The 17,788-nt window shown below is 35.4% G+C and overlaps 1 protein-coding gene across 8 annotated transcripts in view; it reads left to right on the top strand.

Moving 5' to 3' along the window:
• The window catches only part of LOC106938268 (discs large homolog 1-like protein), a 126,804-nt gene that overhangs the window by 55,029 nt on the left and 53,987 nt on the right, over nucleotides 1-17,788 (top strand). Inside the window, exon 1 of one of the 8 annotated variants that reach the window (XM_015020228.1) lies at nucleotides 13,901-15,103. The exons of the other annotated variants lie outside the window; for them this stretch is intronic. Within the exon in view, the coding sequence (XP_014875714.1) occupies nucleotides 14,198-15,103 (906 nt within the window). The 5' untranslated portion in view covers nucleotides 13,901-14,197. Of the gene's footprint in view, nucleotides 1-13,900; nucleotides 15,104-17,788 lie in introns of those variants that run through there. 8 annotated transcript variants of the gene reach the window in all.

Genomic DNA, 17,788 nt, shown 5'->3' with positions numbered 1-17,788 from the left:
TCACCAATCCAGATCTTTTTTATCCAACCCTTTTTTCTCAGTTAAAGTTCAGCTTTAATTGTTTGAATTCAGGATGTTTCACATGCAGCATCTTTTTCAAACTCTATTTTCTCTGAGGACAAACTGCCCTGAACTCTGAAAGCCATTATAAAACCTCTGCAGTGACGGGAGATAATTAGCCATTAGTGAAGCTAGCTCACATGCTGTTGTTGGTTATTAACCAGAAATAAGCTATCAGCTAAAATCACACTGCAAAAACACAAAATATCACCAAGTGTTTGGTTTCCAGTTCAAATGTCTAAGTACACTTGTAATAAAACAAAACTAACTAACGTTTAAGCAAGACATAGGAGCTTGTTTTAAGTAAATTATTCCTTAATCTCGATGAGAAATTACTGTTCAACTTGCAGATTAATTCATTAATAACATGAGAAAAATGCTATGAATATAAAGAAATTAATGACTCAAAACAAGCTCTTATATTTTGCTGAATAGATATTTGCAAGTTAGTTTTGCCTTGTTTCAAGTGAACTAAGACATTTGAACTAGATAAAAAAATACTAGTAAGATTTTGTGGTTTTGCAGTGCGATGTGGAAGACGTTTTTAGAGCATATCTAAAATATTCAGGATGATATAGGAGATTTTTTAAAGTTAATTATTCCTTAATATTCGTGGAAAAGCGCTCGCTCCACTGGCTGATTATTTCACTTATAAAAAACATTTTTCCGTTTTATAAGTGAAATAATTTGCCAATTGAACTAATACTTTGTAAATCAATATTGGAGTTATTTACTTAAAATAAGCTCATATATGTTGCTGAAAAGTTACTAACATGTTAGTTTTGTCTTATTTGGACTGGAAACTACACTATAAAAACTTGGTAGTGTTTTGTGGTTTTGCAGTGTTCTTATTAGATAAAATAATAAATATAAATACTGCTGTTTGCTATCATTCTTGTGTTGGTTCCCATGTACTTCAAACCCCTGCGGTCTATAATAAACATAAATAGGTACAAATAATTATTAGTTTATCATATAAATCAATAGACACGATGTATTTAAATATTTTGTCTTGATGTAGCAAAAATAAGAAGATGTTATTTGTCATCATCGCTGTGTTTAAGAGTAATTTTATCATCTCCTTGTGTTGAATCTTAATCTGTAACGTTGATTCTTCTGCAGTTTTCAACATATTTACAGCTCAGTCCATGGAAAAAGATTTACCCGCCCCGTTGTTGTATTGGCTGGTGATTTCCCAGGGTGCTGCTGTTTCCCTCTCAGAGGCACTTACTGCCCGACTGATGGGTTTTTACGCTAAACACACACACACACACACACACACACACACACACACACACACTCACACACACACACACATCCTGCTGTTGAAGCTCTATAGAAAAAGCTGTAAAGGTGTTTTTATGTTTGTTTACTTAGAAGTGGAGGTGAATTTAAAACAGGCTGCATAGAGCAAATAAAATGTAAAATAATTTACTTTATGAAAAAATTGCACTATGAAAACAAAGAATTGCTGTGAAATTAGATTTTTAAAATTGTTGATTAAAGGACAAAATAAAATAAACCCCACTCCTCTCATCACCTTATTATCTTTTTACAGTCTGTTGTCTAAGCTTTGTTGACTTTTGAGACTTAATTTCTCACCTTATTATGAATATTTAAATGTTTTATGTTGTGTGAGAAATTAACATAATAATAATAAAAAACATTATCTGTCTTCTATTTTACAGTCAGGCTTTTCCTAACTAGTATTCTGTTAAAAGATTTAGTTGTTACACTGCAAAAACATAAAATATTACCAAGTATTTTGGTCTAGTTTCTAGTCCAAATATGTTAGTACACTTGAAATAATTTAAAGCTAACTTACAAGTAACGTTTAAGCGACATATAGGCTTATTTGTTGGTTTGGATTATATGACAAACATGGATCATATAATATAAGTGCTTGTTTCAATTAATTGCGTACTATTGATGAAAAAGTTATTGTTCTATTGGTAGATTATTAAGTCTTTTTTACAACTGCTACTGCACCGTTTCCTAGCAACCTCAGCCTTACCCAGCCCATCGCCTAGCAACAGAGTTCTAGTTCCGCTGGCAAATTATTTCACTTTTAACACAACATTTTTCCCATGTTATAAGTGAACTAATCTGCCAGTGCCTTTTTTCATCAATTTTAAGGAACTATTGAGCTAAAAAGTTACATGTAAGTTAGTTTTGTCTTATTTCAAGTGTACTTAGATATTTGCAGTAGAAATTAGACCAAAAACACTTAGTTAGATTTGGTGTTTTTGTTGCAAACGCAGCTTTATTCTTTCTCTGCCTTTACTTGTTCCTCTATAATTGATTAGATGTAAAGTTGAGATAGGCCTGCAGAGAAAGCTTTAAAAGCCATGAAGACGTGTTTAGTGGTCAAAGTAAATGGAAGACAGACAGAGCTGGGGGCGATGCTGATTCCAGGCATGGGAATAACGACCGGGAACGAAATCTGACCCCATTTTCTGTCTAAAACGCCAAAATATCAACCCAACATCCACACAACCAGAACATTTAGAAGCATGTGAAACAATTATTCCAAGAGTTATGTGTCATAAACGTAAAGATTTGACAGATTTACTACATTTAGCAGCTGATTTTTCTGTTTTTCACCCAGCAGATTTCTGTTAGGGCTGAGCGATTAAAGAGAAAATAAAAGTTTAAACTTTCTTGAAATGACGGGCAGAGTTCAGTTTTACCTGCTCAATAATACAACAATGTATTAGGGGCAAGCGAAGATAAAATTTAAAAAATGAAAACATAAACCCGTATGAGAATAAAGTCGTAATAATATAAGAAAGTCTCAATATATCAAGAATAAGCTCAAATGATGAGCTTATTCTATTGCAACTTTACTCTTGTAATTTTTTTAGCATGGCCTTAATACTCCGTCATACAATAATAAACAAAATTTTTTAATGAAATCTGTTAATCATTAAAGATCTAAAACTTAAAAATTAGTTTGAATTGTTATCTCATTAAAAGAAAAACAATTTCCAAACATTTGTAGTCGTCAGTTTTCTATTTAGTTGGACAAATTTTTACCATCCTTGACTTGTGCTGAAGGGCCAAATTAAACCATTTCAAGGGCCTCAAATGGCCCCGGAGCCCCACTTTGGACACCCCTGGGTTCGCGTGAAGTTGCAGACAGAAGCAGGTCTGGTTTTAATCTTATTCACACATTTCTCCTGTTGCCTCCAGCTTTATGCAGGCCGGTTTTAAAATGGAAAACTTGCATGTCATCGATTGTCAGGTGAAATGAGATCATATTTTTTACCCTACGCCTCCCAACAGGCGTCAAATTCAGTTATAGAAACGCTTATCGTTCTCCAGCTCAGGAAACTTTCCACTCCCTCCATATGTTAAAATACAGAGCAGTGTCTCTAGATTTATTAGTTGCAACAGATATTAAAACCAACTGCTTTGGAATCATTCAGGCTTAATCACCCTTGTTTGAGAAATGTAGATTATTTACCAAGTTTTTTTGTAAGAAATGCCCATTTGTTTTGTCTTAAATATGCTCAATCATCTGAGAACTATTCTCAGACAGATGAAGGTAATTTGAGCAGCAGCATGGAAACGGAAACATGTTCAGACTCGCTGGAAACTCTCATGATGACACATGTGGTTTGAGTTCATGATTTCTGATCAGCACCTTTATTTAAATTTACTTACTATAGAATTTTTTTAACTATTGTCACTTTTGCTGTTGGTTTCATAATTATTGTTGGTATTGTTTGTTTTTTGTTTTCATCTTAAGAAACTTTTGTTTGTCTTGCAAAATAAAGTTTATTAGGATTTCAATTAGGAAACTTATATAAAGCACAGAAATGGAGCAAATCCAAAGAAACCAAAGACAGTAGATCTATTTTTACTTTTCTATAATAATGGCCCGAGACATTTTTCATTGTTTTTAGGCAAAAAAAAAAAACAATTACACAAGCCATTATTTTAGGAAGGTAATGTTTCGAGAAAATTATAAATATAATTAATCCTTTTCATTCAAAACTTTTGTTTGCATCAACATGAAATATTAATTTTTGAATGAATGAGATAACTTTAGAAAGAGTCTATCGATGTGCAGACGTTTGTGAGCTCGGATGAGCTGCTGATGATGTCCGTGGCTGCATGTGGCATCAGCTGTTGTCATGGCGATACTATTTTGGCGATCGCTAAGCAGAGCATTTGTTCATGTCTTCCTGTGGGAGGGAGAGTGAGTCAAGAAAGATGGGGGGAAACTTATAAGTAAGAGTACATATATATACTTTTTTACCCACTTCTGCACACACACACACACACATGCACACGCACGCACACACACATTCATACACATTCACACACACTGACTCTGGGCCGAAGCAGCGAGTTCAGCATTAGCTTTGCAGTGCTGAGAGGGTGTGAGATGTTGCATCAGCTTCTGTGTGTGGGAAGAAGCCTGCATGTAAGCTATCTCCCACACACACACACACACGCACACACACATGCACACAGACGTCTCCTCACACACACACTCCCCGTCAGTCTGCTTCCTCCAGCCTGTTCTGTCGCTGCTGATATAATCAACAACGACCAATAGCAATCATTTAATATGGCTGCTCACTAACGAGGCTGGACCCAGCAGAATAACATCTAGATGGGATTTCTATAGCATAGTTTGAGATGCGATGCGGAGTTAAGGTTTCATCACGATATTTTGTTGTGCTGTTGCAACAACGATGCTTATTTTTTAGGTAACTGTACAGCTGACTCAGCAAAACACAAATCCTGCTCTTGGAAATGCGTTTCTTTACGACGCCAGGCACATAAAGAAGAGGGATTTGTATCTATCCCTGATGCAATAAACAATAAATCAATTAATCGCATCATAAATTAGAACGAGCTCAATAATTTTCATTTACATGATTTATTGTTTTTCTCTTTCTACCAAAAACTGGATGAAAATGGTCTTCAGTCTGGTTCGTTGTTCTCAACTATTCCTTGTTTTGAATGATCATTTTGTTTACGGAGACTTTATAATTCATTTTATTTGTTCTTTCTGTTGTTTTGTTTATTTATTTTGGACATTTAAAATATCTTCCAGTTCCAGTGCTAGACGTTGATTAGGATTTAAAGTTTATCGATCTCTGAGAATCAATGAGAATGTGTTTTTGCATTATTACCATTATATTACTTGCAAATGGTCTCAAAACAACAATATTATCGTTTATTGTAAAAACTTCTGGGACAATTTATTTTCCAGAAAACTTTGTTTTTGTATCACTAAACTGCACACAATAACTGCCATTAATTATATTTTTAACTTTGATATTTATTGATACCCTTGGCATATGCGACGTAAGCAGCTAATTAACACCATCTGGCCCCAATTAAAATCTGCTTACGGCCCCTAAAAGGCTCAGAGTGGCCATGGAACCAGAAAAAAAAAATAGTAAAACCAGCAATCCCAACAATATGGACAGTTTTTGGAGGGTTTTAAACATCATTAATTGGAATTTATCTTCACAGCGATAAATTAAAATCATCATGATAAGAAATGTATCACAATATATGATAAACTGTACAATAAACGCCCAAACCGGGACACAAGTAAGAGTTTGAATATTGAACAAACAGTTGAGAAAATAGATAAACAGTAACAGTAGCTTCAGGTTTTGGGGGATTAAACGTCATTAATTGGAACTTATCTTGGCAGTGATAAATATTGAATGAAATTTATCACAATAATTGATAAACAACACAATAAATGTCCACAAGTAATAGTTTGAATATTGAACAAACAGTGGAGAAAATAGTAAAAATAAAAATCACAACAATAGGTCAGTTTTGTTGGAGGTTTCAGCATCATTAATTGGAAATTATCTTGACAATAATAAATTAAAATCTTATCATGATAAAAAATGTATCACGATAAATGATAAACGATACGATAAATACCCACCCACACGTAAAACTTACTGTCTGGATTGAATTAATTACATCTTTTGATGTGAATGTGCTTATGTTTAAGAGATTTCTACTTATGAGAATGAATAATATTCCCCAGCATTATAATAATAATAATAACTTTCTTGCAGTCATCATTGCATTTAGTGATTGATTGGGATTTAGCCACATATTTTAAGTAAATATAATTTATTTTTTACATAAACGCTATCCCAACTTTGCAGGATAAGTTTTATTTTTTATTAAATATCTGATACCTTGAAACACTAATGAATGGTAGCTCCAACATCAGTGGTAATGACAAAGCTGAAATAGCAAGACTAGGAGGTAGAAACCTTCGCAACTGTGCCATTTAATATGTGTGTAGATGTAGCAAAAGACATCAACAACTTGGATTTACATGCCTTTTATATGCGTGAAGAACATTTATAAATATATTACGATTCACTTTAATGGGAAATGGTCGTCTTGAAGACACAGAAGCTAAAAAAAACTGCAAAAATGTGTGCCATGATATAAATAGTTCATTCTTAATTTTTTATGCTTGTTTCATCCTGCGTGGTTTGCTGTCATTAGATGAGAGATGCAGCCTGCCAACCAGGAGAGAGATGAAAGTCAGCCAAGAATAGCTAATTTTGACGTCTGGATAAATGTTTTAAAGGTAGGACTTTTGGTGTATGAAGGAAACCTCAACTTTTAGACAATCTGGTTTATTTTTACATTAAGTTATTGTTCCTTTAAAAACTCATCACAAACTGTCCAAACTGTGTAAACAATGGTAATTCCTCAATAAGTAAATAATAGATGGACTCAGTTTAGTGATTTCCTGGTCATACCAACCCTTTAAAGCAATATTCACCCAACCGTACTCATAAATACTCTGGCTGAACGATATGACTGAAAAACCAGTTATGATATAAGCGTTTCGTATGAGTCGATATCGGAAATTATTGATTAGTTTTTTGTTTTAAATGTCTAACAAACTACCAAACTGGTGGCTTGAGCTTTCCTCCTTTATTCAATTTCCACTCCATGTTGTTTTTATTTTTAAGCAGTTATGAGGCCTTAAACCTTAAACTTGTGCTGCTCAAGTTACTCAACAGGTTGTTGCTAGGTAACCAAAGAGTGAGTGAGTTGCTAGGTAACCAAAGAGTGAGTGAGTTGCTCGGTAACCACAGAGTGGGAGAGTCAGTTGATTTCACCAATCTGTGAGCGGTTGAGCGTAGCAGTGGGCAATATGGACTCAAAGTTTTATTGTGATATTATTATAATAATGATAAAAGTGACAATAAGAAGTATTGTATTACTTCTCTTGACGGAGACTGTAAGGCTGTGACTGCATTGTACGGCAACCATACGTGCCAAAAAACACAAATACTACTCTTGATATTTGTAATATTCTTCTTTAGGACACCAGTCACATAAAGAAGTATGAATTGTGTATCTAAACTACACACACTGATTGCATTTATTGATTTTTTCCCCCAAAAATGTTCTGATATTTATTGATGGTTTCGTTGAACAAACAATGGAGAAAATAGTAAAAATAACAAATCCTGACAATACGGACAGTTCTGGTTGTTTTTAAACATGATTCATTGATTTATTGTTACAATAAAATCCAAATTTCTTATTATAATAGGAAATGTATCCCAATAAATGATAAACAATAAATGGTAGTTGGGTGGCTGAAACCTTTTTTCCTCTGCCTACATCCCCCAGAATGCAGTGCGGTTCTGGATCAGAGCTCACTGAATATTCTGACTTAGACCGTACTTTAGTGCTACATAATTTTGCAATAAATGAGCCAGTTTTTCAGTTATTGTGATATAATTCAACATTTATGTTCCCTGTAGTTTATATTATAAAGTTCTGCAGTAAGACTTATCATTCATACTGTATGCTGATGACATACATCTCTATATTCCTCTCTCCACATGGCCTGTGTTCATAACACCAGTGAGTGTTTGGCTGCTAGTTTTGCTCCTAAAATGGGTAATTTTAAATTTCTACTCTTAACTGAAACTGAAAAGGCAGAAGACTGAAGTGTGTGCAGGAAACCTGGGTGTTGTTATGGATTCAAGCCTAATTTTAACAGCCTCTTTAAAAATCAATCAGGCAGCAGCAGGTCATCCAGCAGGCTGCTGACAGTTTTATGACCTGTGCCAGTAAAATAGTTCAGCTCACTCCAGTCCAAAGATACATGTCAAAAGATGGATTTTAAATTTCTGTTATTGGTCGACGAAGCTCTGGATGGTTTTCAACCTAAATGCATTTCAGTGACGTTGCAGACGTCTCTGACCTCGAGATAAGGAGAGGTAACATTAATAAACACTAAATATTCATTTATCAATTCATCGTATTATTTTGTTATCGCCATTCCTGTGTGTTTTCAACTTTACCTCATTTTTAAAGTACATTTCATGTTTTTAATGGTATTTTTCTTTATGCCTGTTGCTCTTTTCTTATAGAGCACTTTGAGTTATGTGATGTTTAAGTGATTTTATACCGTTAAACTTGTCTTGCCTTACCTTGTTGAAGATGTAATCATCTCAGCTGGTACGCTTGAAGAGGCGGACGTGGCAGGGGGCTTGTGCCAGGGATAATTGAGATAATAGTTACTTTTCCAACTGGAGGTAGTCAGTCACTCATAATGGGCAGAAAATTATTAAAACAGGGCATAAAAACATAAAAAAGCTACTTTTATCTGTTTTAATGCTGCAGTTTCTACACAATTTGTCTGAAATACACATGAAATACATAAAAGGGTCATACTAAGAAAAACTGAAATACACAAGAATAAAATTATGAGAATAAAGTCAATATCACGAGAACAAAGATGAACTATAATAAATTTTAAATACGTGAGCAAAGTCATATTATTACAAGAATAAAGTCCAAATAGTATGAGAATAAAGTCATAGTATTACTAGAATAAACTCAGAATATTACCAGAATAAGGCTATAATGTTATGAGAACAAAGTTATATTCTTGTAATATTATTTACAAGAATTACGTAAGCAACATTACAACTTTATTTGGAACTTGAAATAAAGTCATAATATTTCGACTTTATTTAAAAAATTAAGTTGAAATAATACAACAATAAAGTCATAATATTACCAGAATTTTATTCTCATAATTGTATTGTTATTTTTATTTACTTAGTCCTAATACTCTGGTGCAGCTATGCATACATTACTTATTTTTATCTATGAAAACAGAGAAAGCCCAGCAGACACAGGCTGGACGTAAACAGGCGAGGAGCGCGGTGAGCCCGTCTGCAGCAGGCGATGACGATCGTTGTCTCGACACAGATAACGTTACAGCAGCTTCACTAAAAGCCCTGCAGATAGAAAGAGTGAGAGCTAGGATTTCACCTGGAAGAGCAGGACAGGAAACAGGAAGTAGTCACAACAGAGCAGTGAAAGACAGACTTTCAGTTACAGTTGGTCTCTGCCAGAGGAAAGGATTTTCCCAATAGATTCACTGTCTGGAGTTCACCTGTGAAAAACAGATTCCTCTGACTCTGCTAGAAATATCCCACTATTCCTCTGTTCAGCCTGCATTAAAATCCCGCTTGTATTGTTTGCATTAAATGCAATTTAATGACTAATTCAGTAACTATAATCCGGAGCAATGTTGTTATAGTTAATGAAAATTGAAATTGAGAAATAAATAAAACTTTTAATGGCGAAAAACTAGAACTATATAAAACTAACTAGAACATAGTTTGTTAGAATTTAAAATCCTTTGTTTTTGTGTTAATTAATCTATTTATTAGACTTTTGAATTGATGTGAAATTAATATTTTTTCCCCCCAACACAAAAAGTTTACGTCAGTTATGGCACTCCATATTTCTCCTGGTGTCACGAAATGGTGACAGCAAAAGTTGGAACAAAACACAAATCAGTCAGTTCAACAATGATTTAATACTTTTTACAAAAATATTGTCTTCTATTGAGTATTTATTACCCAGTTATGTATTTATAACACAATACTCTGACCTTTTTGAATTAACCAAAGTACGAAACTACAGACAATAAAAACTAAACAATATTTAACTAACAACCAAAGTTGGGAAGTAACTAATTACATTTACTTAATTACATTTAATTGAGTAAGTTTTTTTTTCTTTTTTTAAGTGTACTTTTATGAGTATTTTTACTACGCTGTACTTTCTACTCTTACTTGAGTAAATTTCTGGATTTTCTCCCCACTGAATTACAAACAGACATGTTTTAACTAAAAACTCACCAGACTCAGACACACACCTGCAGTTTCTGTTAAGTTTCATCAGTTTTTATTAAAAGAAACTGATTTGGAAAAAAAATATTTTGCCCTATTCTGATATGTTTTGTTACTTATATAAATTTTCATCATTTTCATCCTTAAAATACCAAAATTTCCACTGTATATTTTGGTTTGCCTGATGATGTAATTTTTAAATATTAGGTGATTGATCATTTGATCAGTTAATAAAAAAGTATCAAGCACACTCTAAAAACTAATTAAAAGTAACTGAACAAAAATTTAAAAAATCTATAAAAATATTGATCCACTCTGGTTTTGTATCAGCGCATTTTGGAGGTGCACTTAAAGCTTCCCAACATTTTTAATTACGGTTTTGTCCCCATTTAATAAATAATGACATGATAGGATCTGTGGTGTGTGGGTTTTTATTTATCAGTTTCTAGCAGTATTTTTTATTATGTTTATAAAATGAAAATATAACTCCCTCTGTCAACTGTAAGTGATTTATTCTGCCATGTTGTGTGTGGCTGGTGGTGTTATATATGATAATGAACATTCAGAGTGTGACCTCATGTTTTATTACCAACTGGATCCATGCAGACTGCAGCGGGTTTGGACCACAACCGTCTGCTCTGAGGCATATTATGCTGGTTTTAGTGACATTTATGCTACTTTCTTTGTAATATTTCAAACTAACTATATTTACATGTCAAAAAACATTAAATTGTTTTAACTTTGTGATTACATTTAAAGATATGTAAGCTATGACAGTTTATTAAGTGTTAAACATTTACAGAAATCAAGTGGAATCTTTATAGAACATCTGTATTGATGCTGATATTGAGATTTTTACTCTGGATTTTATACACAATACAATGAAGTTTGTGTTTTAATTTGGTTGAGAAAATGTGAAAAAAATCTTAAGAAATATGAATATATTTCCAAAATACTTAAATGACATTTTCGCTTTTTATCCAACATTATATGTAGCAGATCTATTAGTTTATAAGACATTTATTTAGGATCTAATATCTTAATCAGCTTCAGTAAAGAGGTCGTGCTGTTTTCTATCTGCGGTTAATATGTGCTTTATCTGCCTGTGGACCACAGCGCCCTCTGCTGGGCACTTGAATATTGCAGTTTAAAAAACATGGCTGAACGTTTTTAGGTTTTATTAGCCTTGACAATTAATAAGAGAACTAATAAGAAATTACTAAAGATAAAGCATGAGATCAATATTTAATTTATAAAATAATGTTGGTATCACATCACCTATTTAATGTTACAAGGACAAGGATGTTTCTCACACTTTGTATTATTTTATTAGTTTAATTTGTTTCTTTAAATTTATTTACTTAATTAAAAACAAACATCATACAATAAAACTCATTCAAAATGCCAAATCAGTAAGAGAATGATAAAAGTTACTTTTTTGAAGAAATATGAAATAGAATCATGTGAATCCATACGAATTGAAGTTGTTTTTGTTTAGTTGTTTTTTGTAAATCCTGACTGAGTAATTTTTTTTATAAAAAGGGCAGATATGATCAGATTTTTTCTTCTTTCTGCTTTCTTTATGTACAAACTAAATATATTACAAATTTAACATACATAATAAAAAATCATTATAGTTCATACAAAATGTTGTTATATCTATAAAATATATAATAATCAAATATTGCAGTTATAACCGTGTTGCTCCTCAAAAGCTTTTCAGCTTTTATGAGTTTCACTCTTTCACATAGAAAAAATCTGTATTTTCACGTTTCTTTGAAAACTATGTTTGAAAGAAGAGAAGGCAATGATAGTACCTTCTTGATGAGGTAAATCTTTTTTACTTTGCTTATTTAAATCATGTCAGTACTCGGAGCTTAGTGTTGAAGTTATTTTAAGAAAAAGAGGATTTTCTCTGTGTTAAACTCTGATGTTTTTGATTTCTCTTCCATCTCAGCTCCTTCATTTCCATTCCTGGCTTCGCTCTTGTTCCTTCCTCACCGCCTCGCTCGCGCAGCAGCGTTCGTTTAGCGCTGTGATGCTAACAGCCCTTTCTCCCTGCTCATTCTCCCCTGACTTAGTGGTTCGCCTGCAGCGCTACCAGCACTTTACACAGGGAACACACATTCACATTTATACCCGCTAACTCATGGAATGTTTTCTCTCTCTGCATCTCTCTGTCTCTTCTACATGGATGGCTCTTTGCCGTTTCACTCATTTATTTATCTACATAGCCTTCTTTTTCCTCTCAGCTCATTTTGTTTTCGGGCGAGTTTTGGTATTAGCTGACATTATAAAAACACACACCTCTTAGTCATAATTAGATGTATTTGTACGAGTTCATCTTTTCAGTTTAGGACATTACCAAAGGCTGGATTTGCTCTTTTCCAAATAACAGGGAGGTTTAATCTCTATGGGGAAATTTTACTGCCATAAGTAGAAACATTTCCAGTTTGAAAGCAGGACTTTGTGTCTTTGTTCTCAAAACTTCTGCTCTCTTTCAAATATTCACTGTGCTCTCTCAAACCTTTCTCGTCACACTCAAAACTTCTCTCCGCTTGCTTGCAAATTATTTTCTGCTGTCTCTCGAAACAAAAAGTATCGTCGCCTGGCAACTTCTCAGCCAATAGAAGGAAAGTTTTGTAATGGGTGTGTTTGTTTCCTTCTAGAGGGTGTGCCTTTGTGGCCACTACCGATTGTAGCAACTTGTCCGGAGGATTTTTCTGCCATAATTCGAGAGCACCCATTTTCAGTCTTAAAGCAGGATTTAATGTGTTTTATTCTCAAAACTTCTGCTCTCTTTCAAATATTCACTTTCTCGTCTCGCGCAAAACTTCTCTGCTAGCAAACCTCTCTGCTCACTTCATAATTTTTGAGTACCCTTCCCACCTATGTCTACAGAAACACACCTGTGCAGTTGTTTGAGAATCTGGAAAAAAGCATTTTCAGCAAGCTAATGAACACATACACTCATTCACTTTGAAGGAAGATCTCAGAGCAAGTAGGCCAATGCACAGAGACACACTCAAACCCCGTAGTGCTGCCTGCCTTGTATTGCTTTAAAAGAACAAGACAAAGGTTGTTGGAGGCGAGCGTCCTCCACCAATCACGGATCTCCTACTATTGTGCACTCTCTCTGGGCTCCCAGCGCTGTATCAGTGTCCCTGGTTGCCTATCGATTAGTCATGCCTGGCTGCTGTCATGTGCAGGAGTCCAGGGAAGTCCCTAATTGGCCAGTCCGGGAATGAAAAAGACAGAGAGGCAGACCGGGGCAGACACTGTCAGAGGGAGGTAGCTCAGAAAGATGACCGAGGCTTGCAGATAGATCTATGAACGTAGAAGCAGCCTGTTACCAATTTATTATAAGAGTTTTACCAATTTAGATTGGATAAGCATGGACAGACAAAGAAGATTGAACTTTTCCTCGTTGTTGCTGCTGGATGAAAAGGAATTGCCAGGTCAGTTACAGTTTTTAGTCTGTACTCTGTGGAATATCCTAACTAAAGCATGACCAGACCTGCCTACACGACTCGGTGAAGATGAACAGAAAGGTAGGTGGATCAAACGAGTGACCGCGGAGGAGAGACCTCTCTGAGCAACCGGCAGAAATCTTTAGGTCTGGTCCGATACCTGAACTGACGGGAGCATCACTCAAGAGTTTCTTCTGCTTTCTTCTTGATTCAACACTCATGGATTATACAGAGATTGTTGTACTTTTAAAACTGAACATCTCCCCAACGGAGGATGGTTTACCACTCAGAGATCCATCTTCAATATTGTTTTATAACTTTTGTATGTTCACCAGCTGTAGATATTGAGAAACACAAACAAATAAGACAAAAATATCCCTGGATGTACAGAGATTTGCCCAATTGTGTGAAGATCATTCCTCTGAAACGAAAAATGTAACACAAGAATACTACAACAGTAGTATTTTCCAAACCTTTGTCACAATGACCACCTACTTCCACAGTCATGAGTTTTGTTGTAGCCCCAAAAAGCCCATTTCCTCTAAGGGAAAATCTGCCAAAGGGAAAGGCAAATCAGGAAAGAGCCATTCCAAGCAGAACCAGAGTTTACTTCAGGTGGCAAATCACCAAACGCAACCTTCGCTGCTGCACTCACCAAAGCGTCTACCCCATTCAGGCAAACATGGCTGCCAATCTCAGAAACACCTGCTTCCTTCTCCATCTCCTAGCTACTACCACATAGCACCGCCATCTCCAAGTCATCCGGTTGGATGTCCGTTGGTGCAGCAACCACCAAACAACCTTCTCCTCTCACCAAGCCACAGCCAACTTCATCTATTGCCAAGTCAACACCAACTGCATCTATCCTCCAGCCACCAACAGCTCCATTTATCTCCAAGCCACCACCAGCTCCACGTGTCGGCGAGTCACCATCAGTTGCTTCATCCACCTCAGAACCATCAGCCATGCTGCCCACCAGCCTCACCTGGTCGTCTGTTTACCTCGCCTTCATCCAATCAGCTCTACCAGCAACACCAGTGCCAATCGTCCAGTCACCATTCACTGTTCCAGCAGTGCCAGCAGCAGCAGAACTGCACCCATCCTCTTCCTCATGCCTCCCAGTCGCTGTCCATCCACCCGTTCCACTCACCCCAGCTGCCGTTGTGCTCCGGGTTAGGAGGATACGGCTGGAGCACGCTGCCCACCAGCCTGGCCACCAGGACTTCACGAGGGAAGTTTCCCAACCTCAGAGATAGTGTGAAGAAGAGTCCCACCAAGAGCAAAGGCAAGTTTGGTGGCAAGCCATGGCCCAATGACACATATATATGGACTGCGCATCCACACGTGCCGCTTGGACACCACTGTGTACCGATATACACCCATATGCAGGTAGGTGTACGTGGTTATAGATCTTATAGGGGCAGCATCATGTTACAACGTTATAACATCAAAAACATGCCTGGACTGTTTACTTGATTTTCTAATTTACTTTTGGAAACTCCTTTAATCTCTATGGTAACCATTCAACTGTGCATAATGCCTGGGCAGACTTAGCTTCGCCTCTGAGGTACAGCTCGTCCCCCATTCAGGTCCTTCAGACTAGCCAGCAGCAATTAGCAAACACCTGGTGGAACTACATATCTGCTGTTCTCATTATACGATCTACTTCTCAGTACATTGGTAAAAATGTTGTTAAAGGGTTAATAGAGGAATCATGTGATGATTTCCTGTAGGCAGAGTTTATCACAAATCAGGAGTTTTTAAAGAGACAGAGGTCCAATTTCAAAGTAAATTGTCTTTATATATAATATAATTTTATTTATGGTTTTAATATTTTTTTTTTTAACTGAAGTTAATATAGTTACTTGATTATGCTATGAGATGACAGTATGTGCCTGGAAAAAACATAATACTTCCCCTTTAAGACATTGATCAGGTTCATGTACATTTGAATTATAAATGCACCGATCTACTTTTTTTTACTTCTGATTCCAATTTCTGAGGATTAACATCAGCCAATACTGATCCAATACGGTATCGGTATCGGAGAAAAACACCCAAATGGACTTAAAATGTTTCTGTTTTTAAACACAGACATAGATGTACTGAATTTAAAAAAATATTTGTTAGCTCTGCACCGGTTCAGCACACTGAAATACATCACTAAATTCACAAGTTTGGTCAAACATGTAAAAACAACTTTAATTTGTTCACAATAAATAATAAAGAAACTAAAACTGATAAAAACAATAGGTTGACTGCCTTGGTCAAAAATATAAACATAAACTGAAACAAATTTTCTTTTAAGTGGTTCACAGAATGCATTTAGGAATTATAAATGTACTGTAAAATAAGTAATAAAGCATGACATCACTCAGAGCATAAAGTTTAGCATTAGACTGATACCAAAATCGGAACTAATACAGATATTAATATCGGATCGGTGCATCTAATCTCTTAATTTTTTAAAACTAAAAACAGAAAAATGTAAGTGTTATGACAATTTTTCCAGCAGCCAATGAGACATAACATGATGATAAAAGCAGCGTAAGAGTTGCAACAAAAGAGATTTTATGTGTAAGAGCGCTGTAATCTGAGGGGAATAATCCAACGGAGCAGCTGCCTGTGAATGACGGTGAGGTAGTAAGTGTGCAGCGGGTGCAATGATCACAGATAGAAGCTACTGATAGTCTGATTAGTGTGATTAGCCTGGCCATTCTGATTTGATTAGAGTCACGCTCCTTCTGATTAACTCATTAGTCAATTAGCGTTGCATTGCAGATTAAGATAGACGGAGCGGGCCGCCATGTTGGGAACTGACAGTGGTCCAAACCAGGCTGATGTGTCGCATGACATCATGCAGCAAGAAAGACGATAAAATAGAAACAAAGGATGAAACAATTTTTATTTTATGGCTTTATGGCTCATTGGTTTCCATACTTTCTCCTTCCATGTGTATGAAAACAATTTAATTATTTTTACCAACATCTATTATGCATCATTTCATTGATTCTGATCCGTAATTTATTTTTACTCAATTGTTATAGACAGCAAACATTTGCTTCAGTTGAAACCAGATATTTACATATAATCGTCTAAAAAGAGACAAACGTACATTTTTTTTCTCACTTAATGAACTTAAATCAGACGAAACTTTTCTTGTTTTAGGTTAGTTAGAATTACAAAAATTAATTCTATTTGCTAAATGCCAGAAAATGTGGTGATAATATTCTTTAGAAATTTGTTTATAACTTTGTTTTACATGATGACGAAGAGGATTAGTGCCACTGGAAAAAATTTTTTTTAAAGGATTCTGATTTTTTTTTGTGTTAGAATTATGATTTTAATCTCAAAATTTTGACATTTTTCCTCAAAATTCTGACTTTAATTTCAAAATTCAAACTTTTTCTCAAAATTCCAACTTCAATCTCAGAATTCAGATTTATTTTCACAGAATTATTCTTAGATTACATTTTAAAAGGCAGTTTTCTCTTACACTGACAAAATGTATGTAAACTCTTTAATAGACAGTGATTTTGTCTTTTTATCTAAATATCTGTATGTGTTTAAATATAAATGGAAACCTTTGAAGAGGCCGTCTTTGTGTGGCATGATGGCGACCTCTGACTGAAGGAGTTAATCACTTGTTTGTCCGTCGGTCTCTGCCTGATGAAATGAACCGGGTTAGTCTGAACCTCCCTAAGCTGTGGCTGGGCTGAACCGGGTCGTAATGCCATAATAACACAGCTGGTGTAACCGCAATTATATAACAACTAACAATCACTCTATCTGGATATGGATGCTGTGTGTGTGTCTGTGTGCGTGTGTGTGTTTGTTCTTATGGCCTTTTCATGAAACACAACTCAAACACACACACACACACACACACACACACACACACACACACACACACACACGTTGATTATATAAGCATGTAGCCTGACTTGGCGTGTCAATGAAAACACCAGACAGAACACAGCTGACTGGTTGGATTGGTCGCTTTACAAATCACACACACACACACACACACACACACACACACACACACACACACACACACACACACACACACAC

This window comes from Poecilia latipinna, unplaced genomic scaffold (assembly GCF_001443285.1).
Source record: "Poecilia latipinna isolate Pla-1442-1.1 unplaced genomic scaffold, P_latipinna-1.0 Scaffold82, whole genome shotgun sequence".
NCBI classification, from domain to species: Eukaryota; Metazoa; Chordata; class Actinopteri; order Cyprinodontiformes; family Poeciliidae; genus Poecilia; species Poecilia latipinna.
Note: the sequence above shows the minus strand (reverse complement) of the source record. Positions and strands in the feature narration are given on the sequence as shown.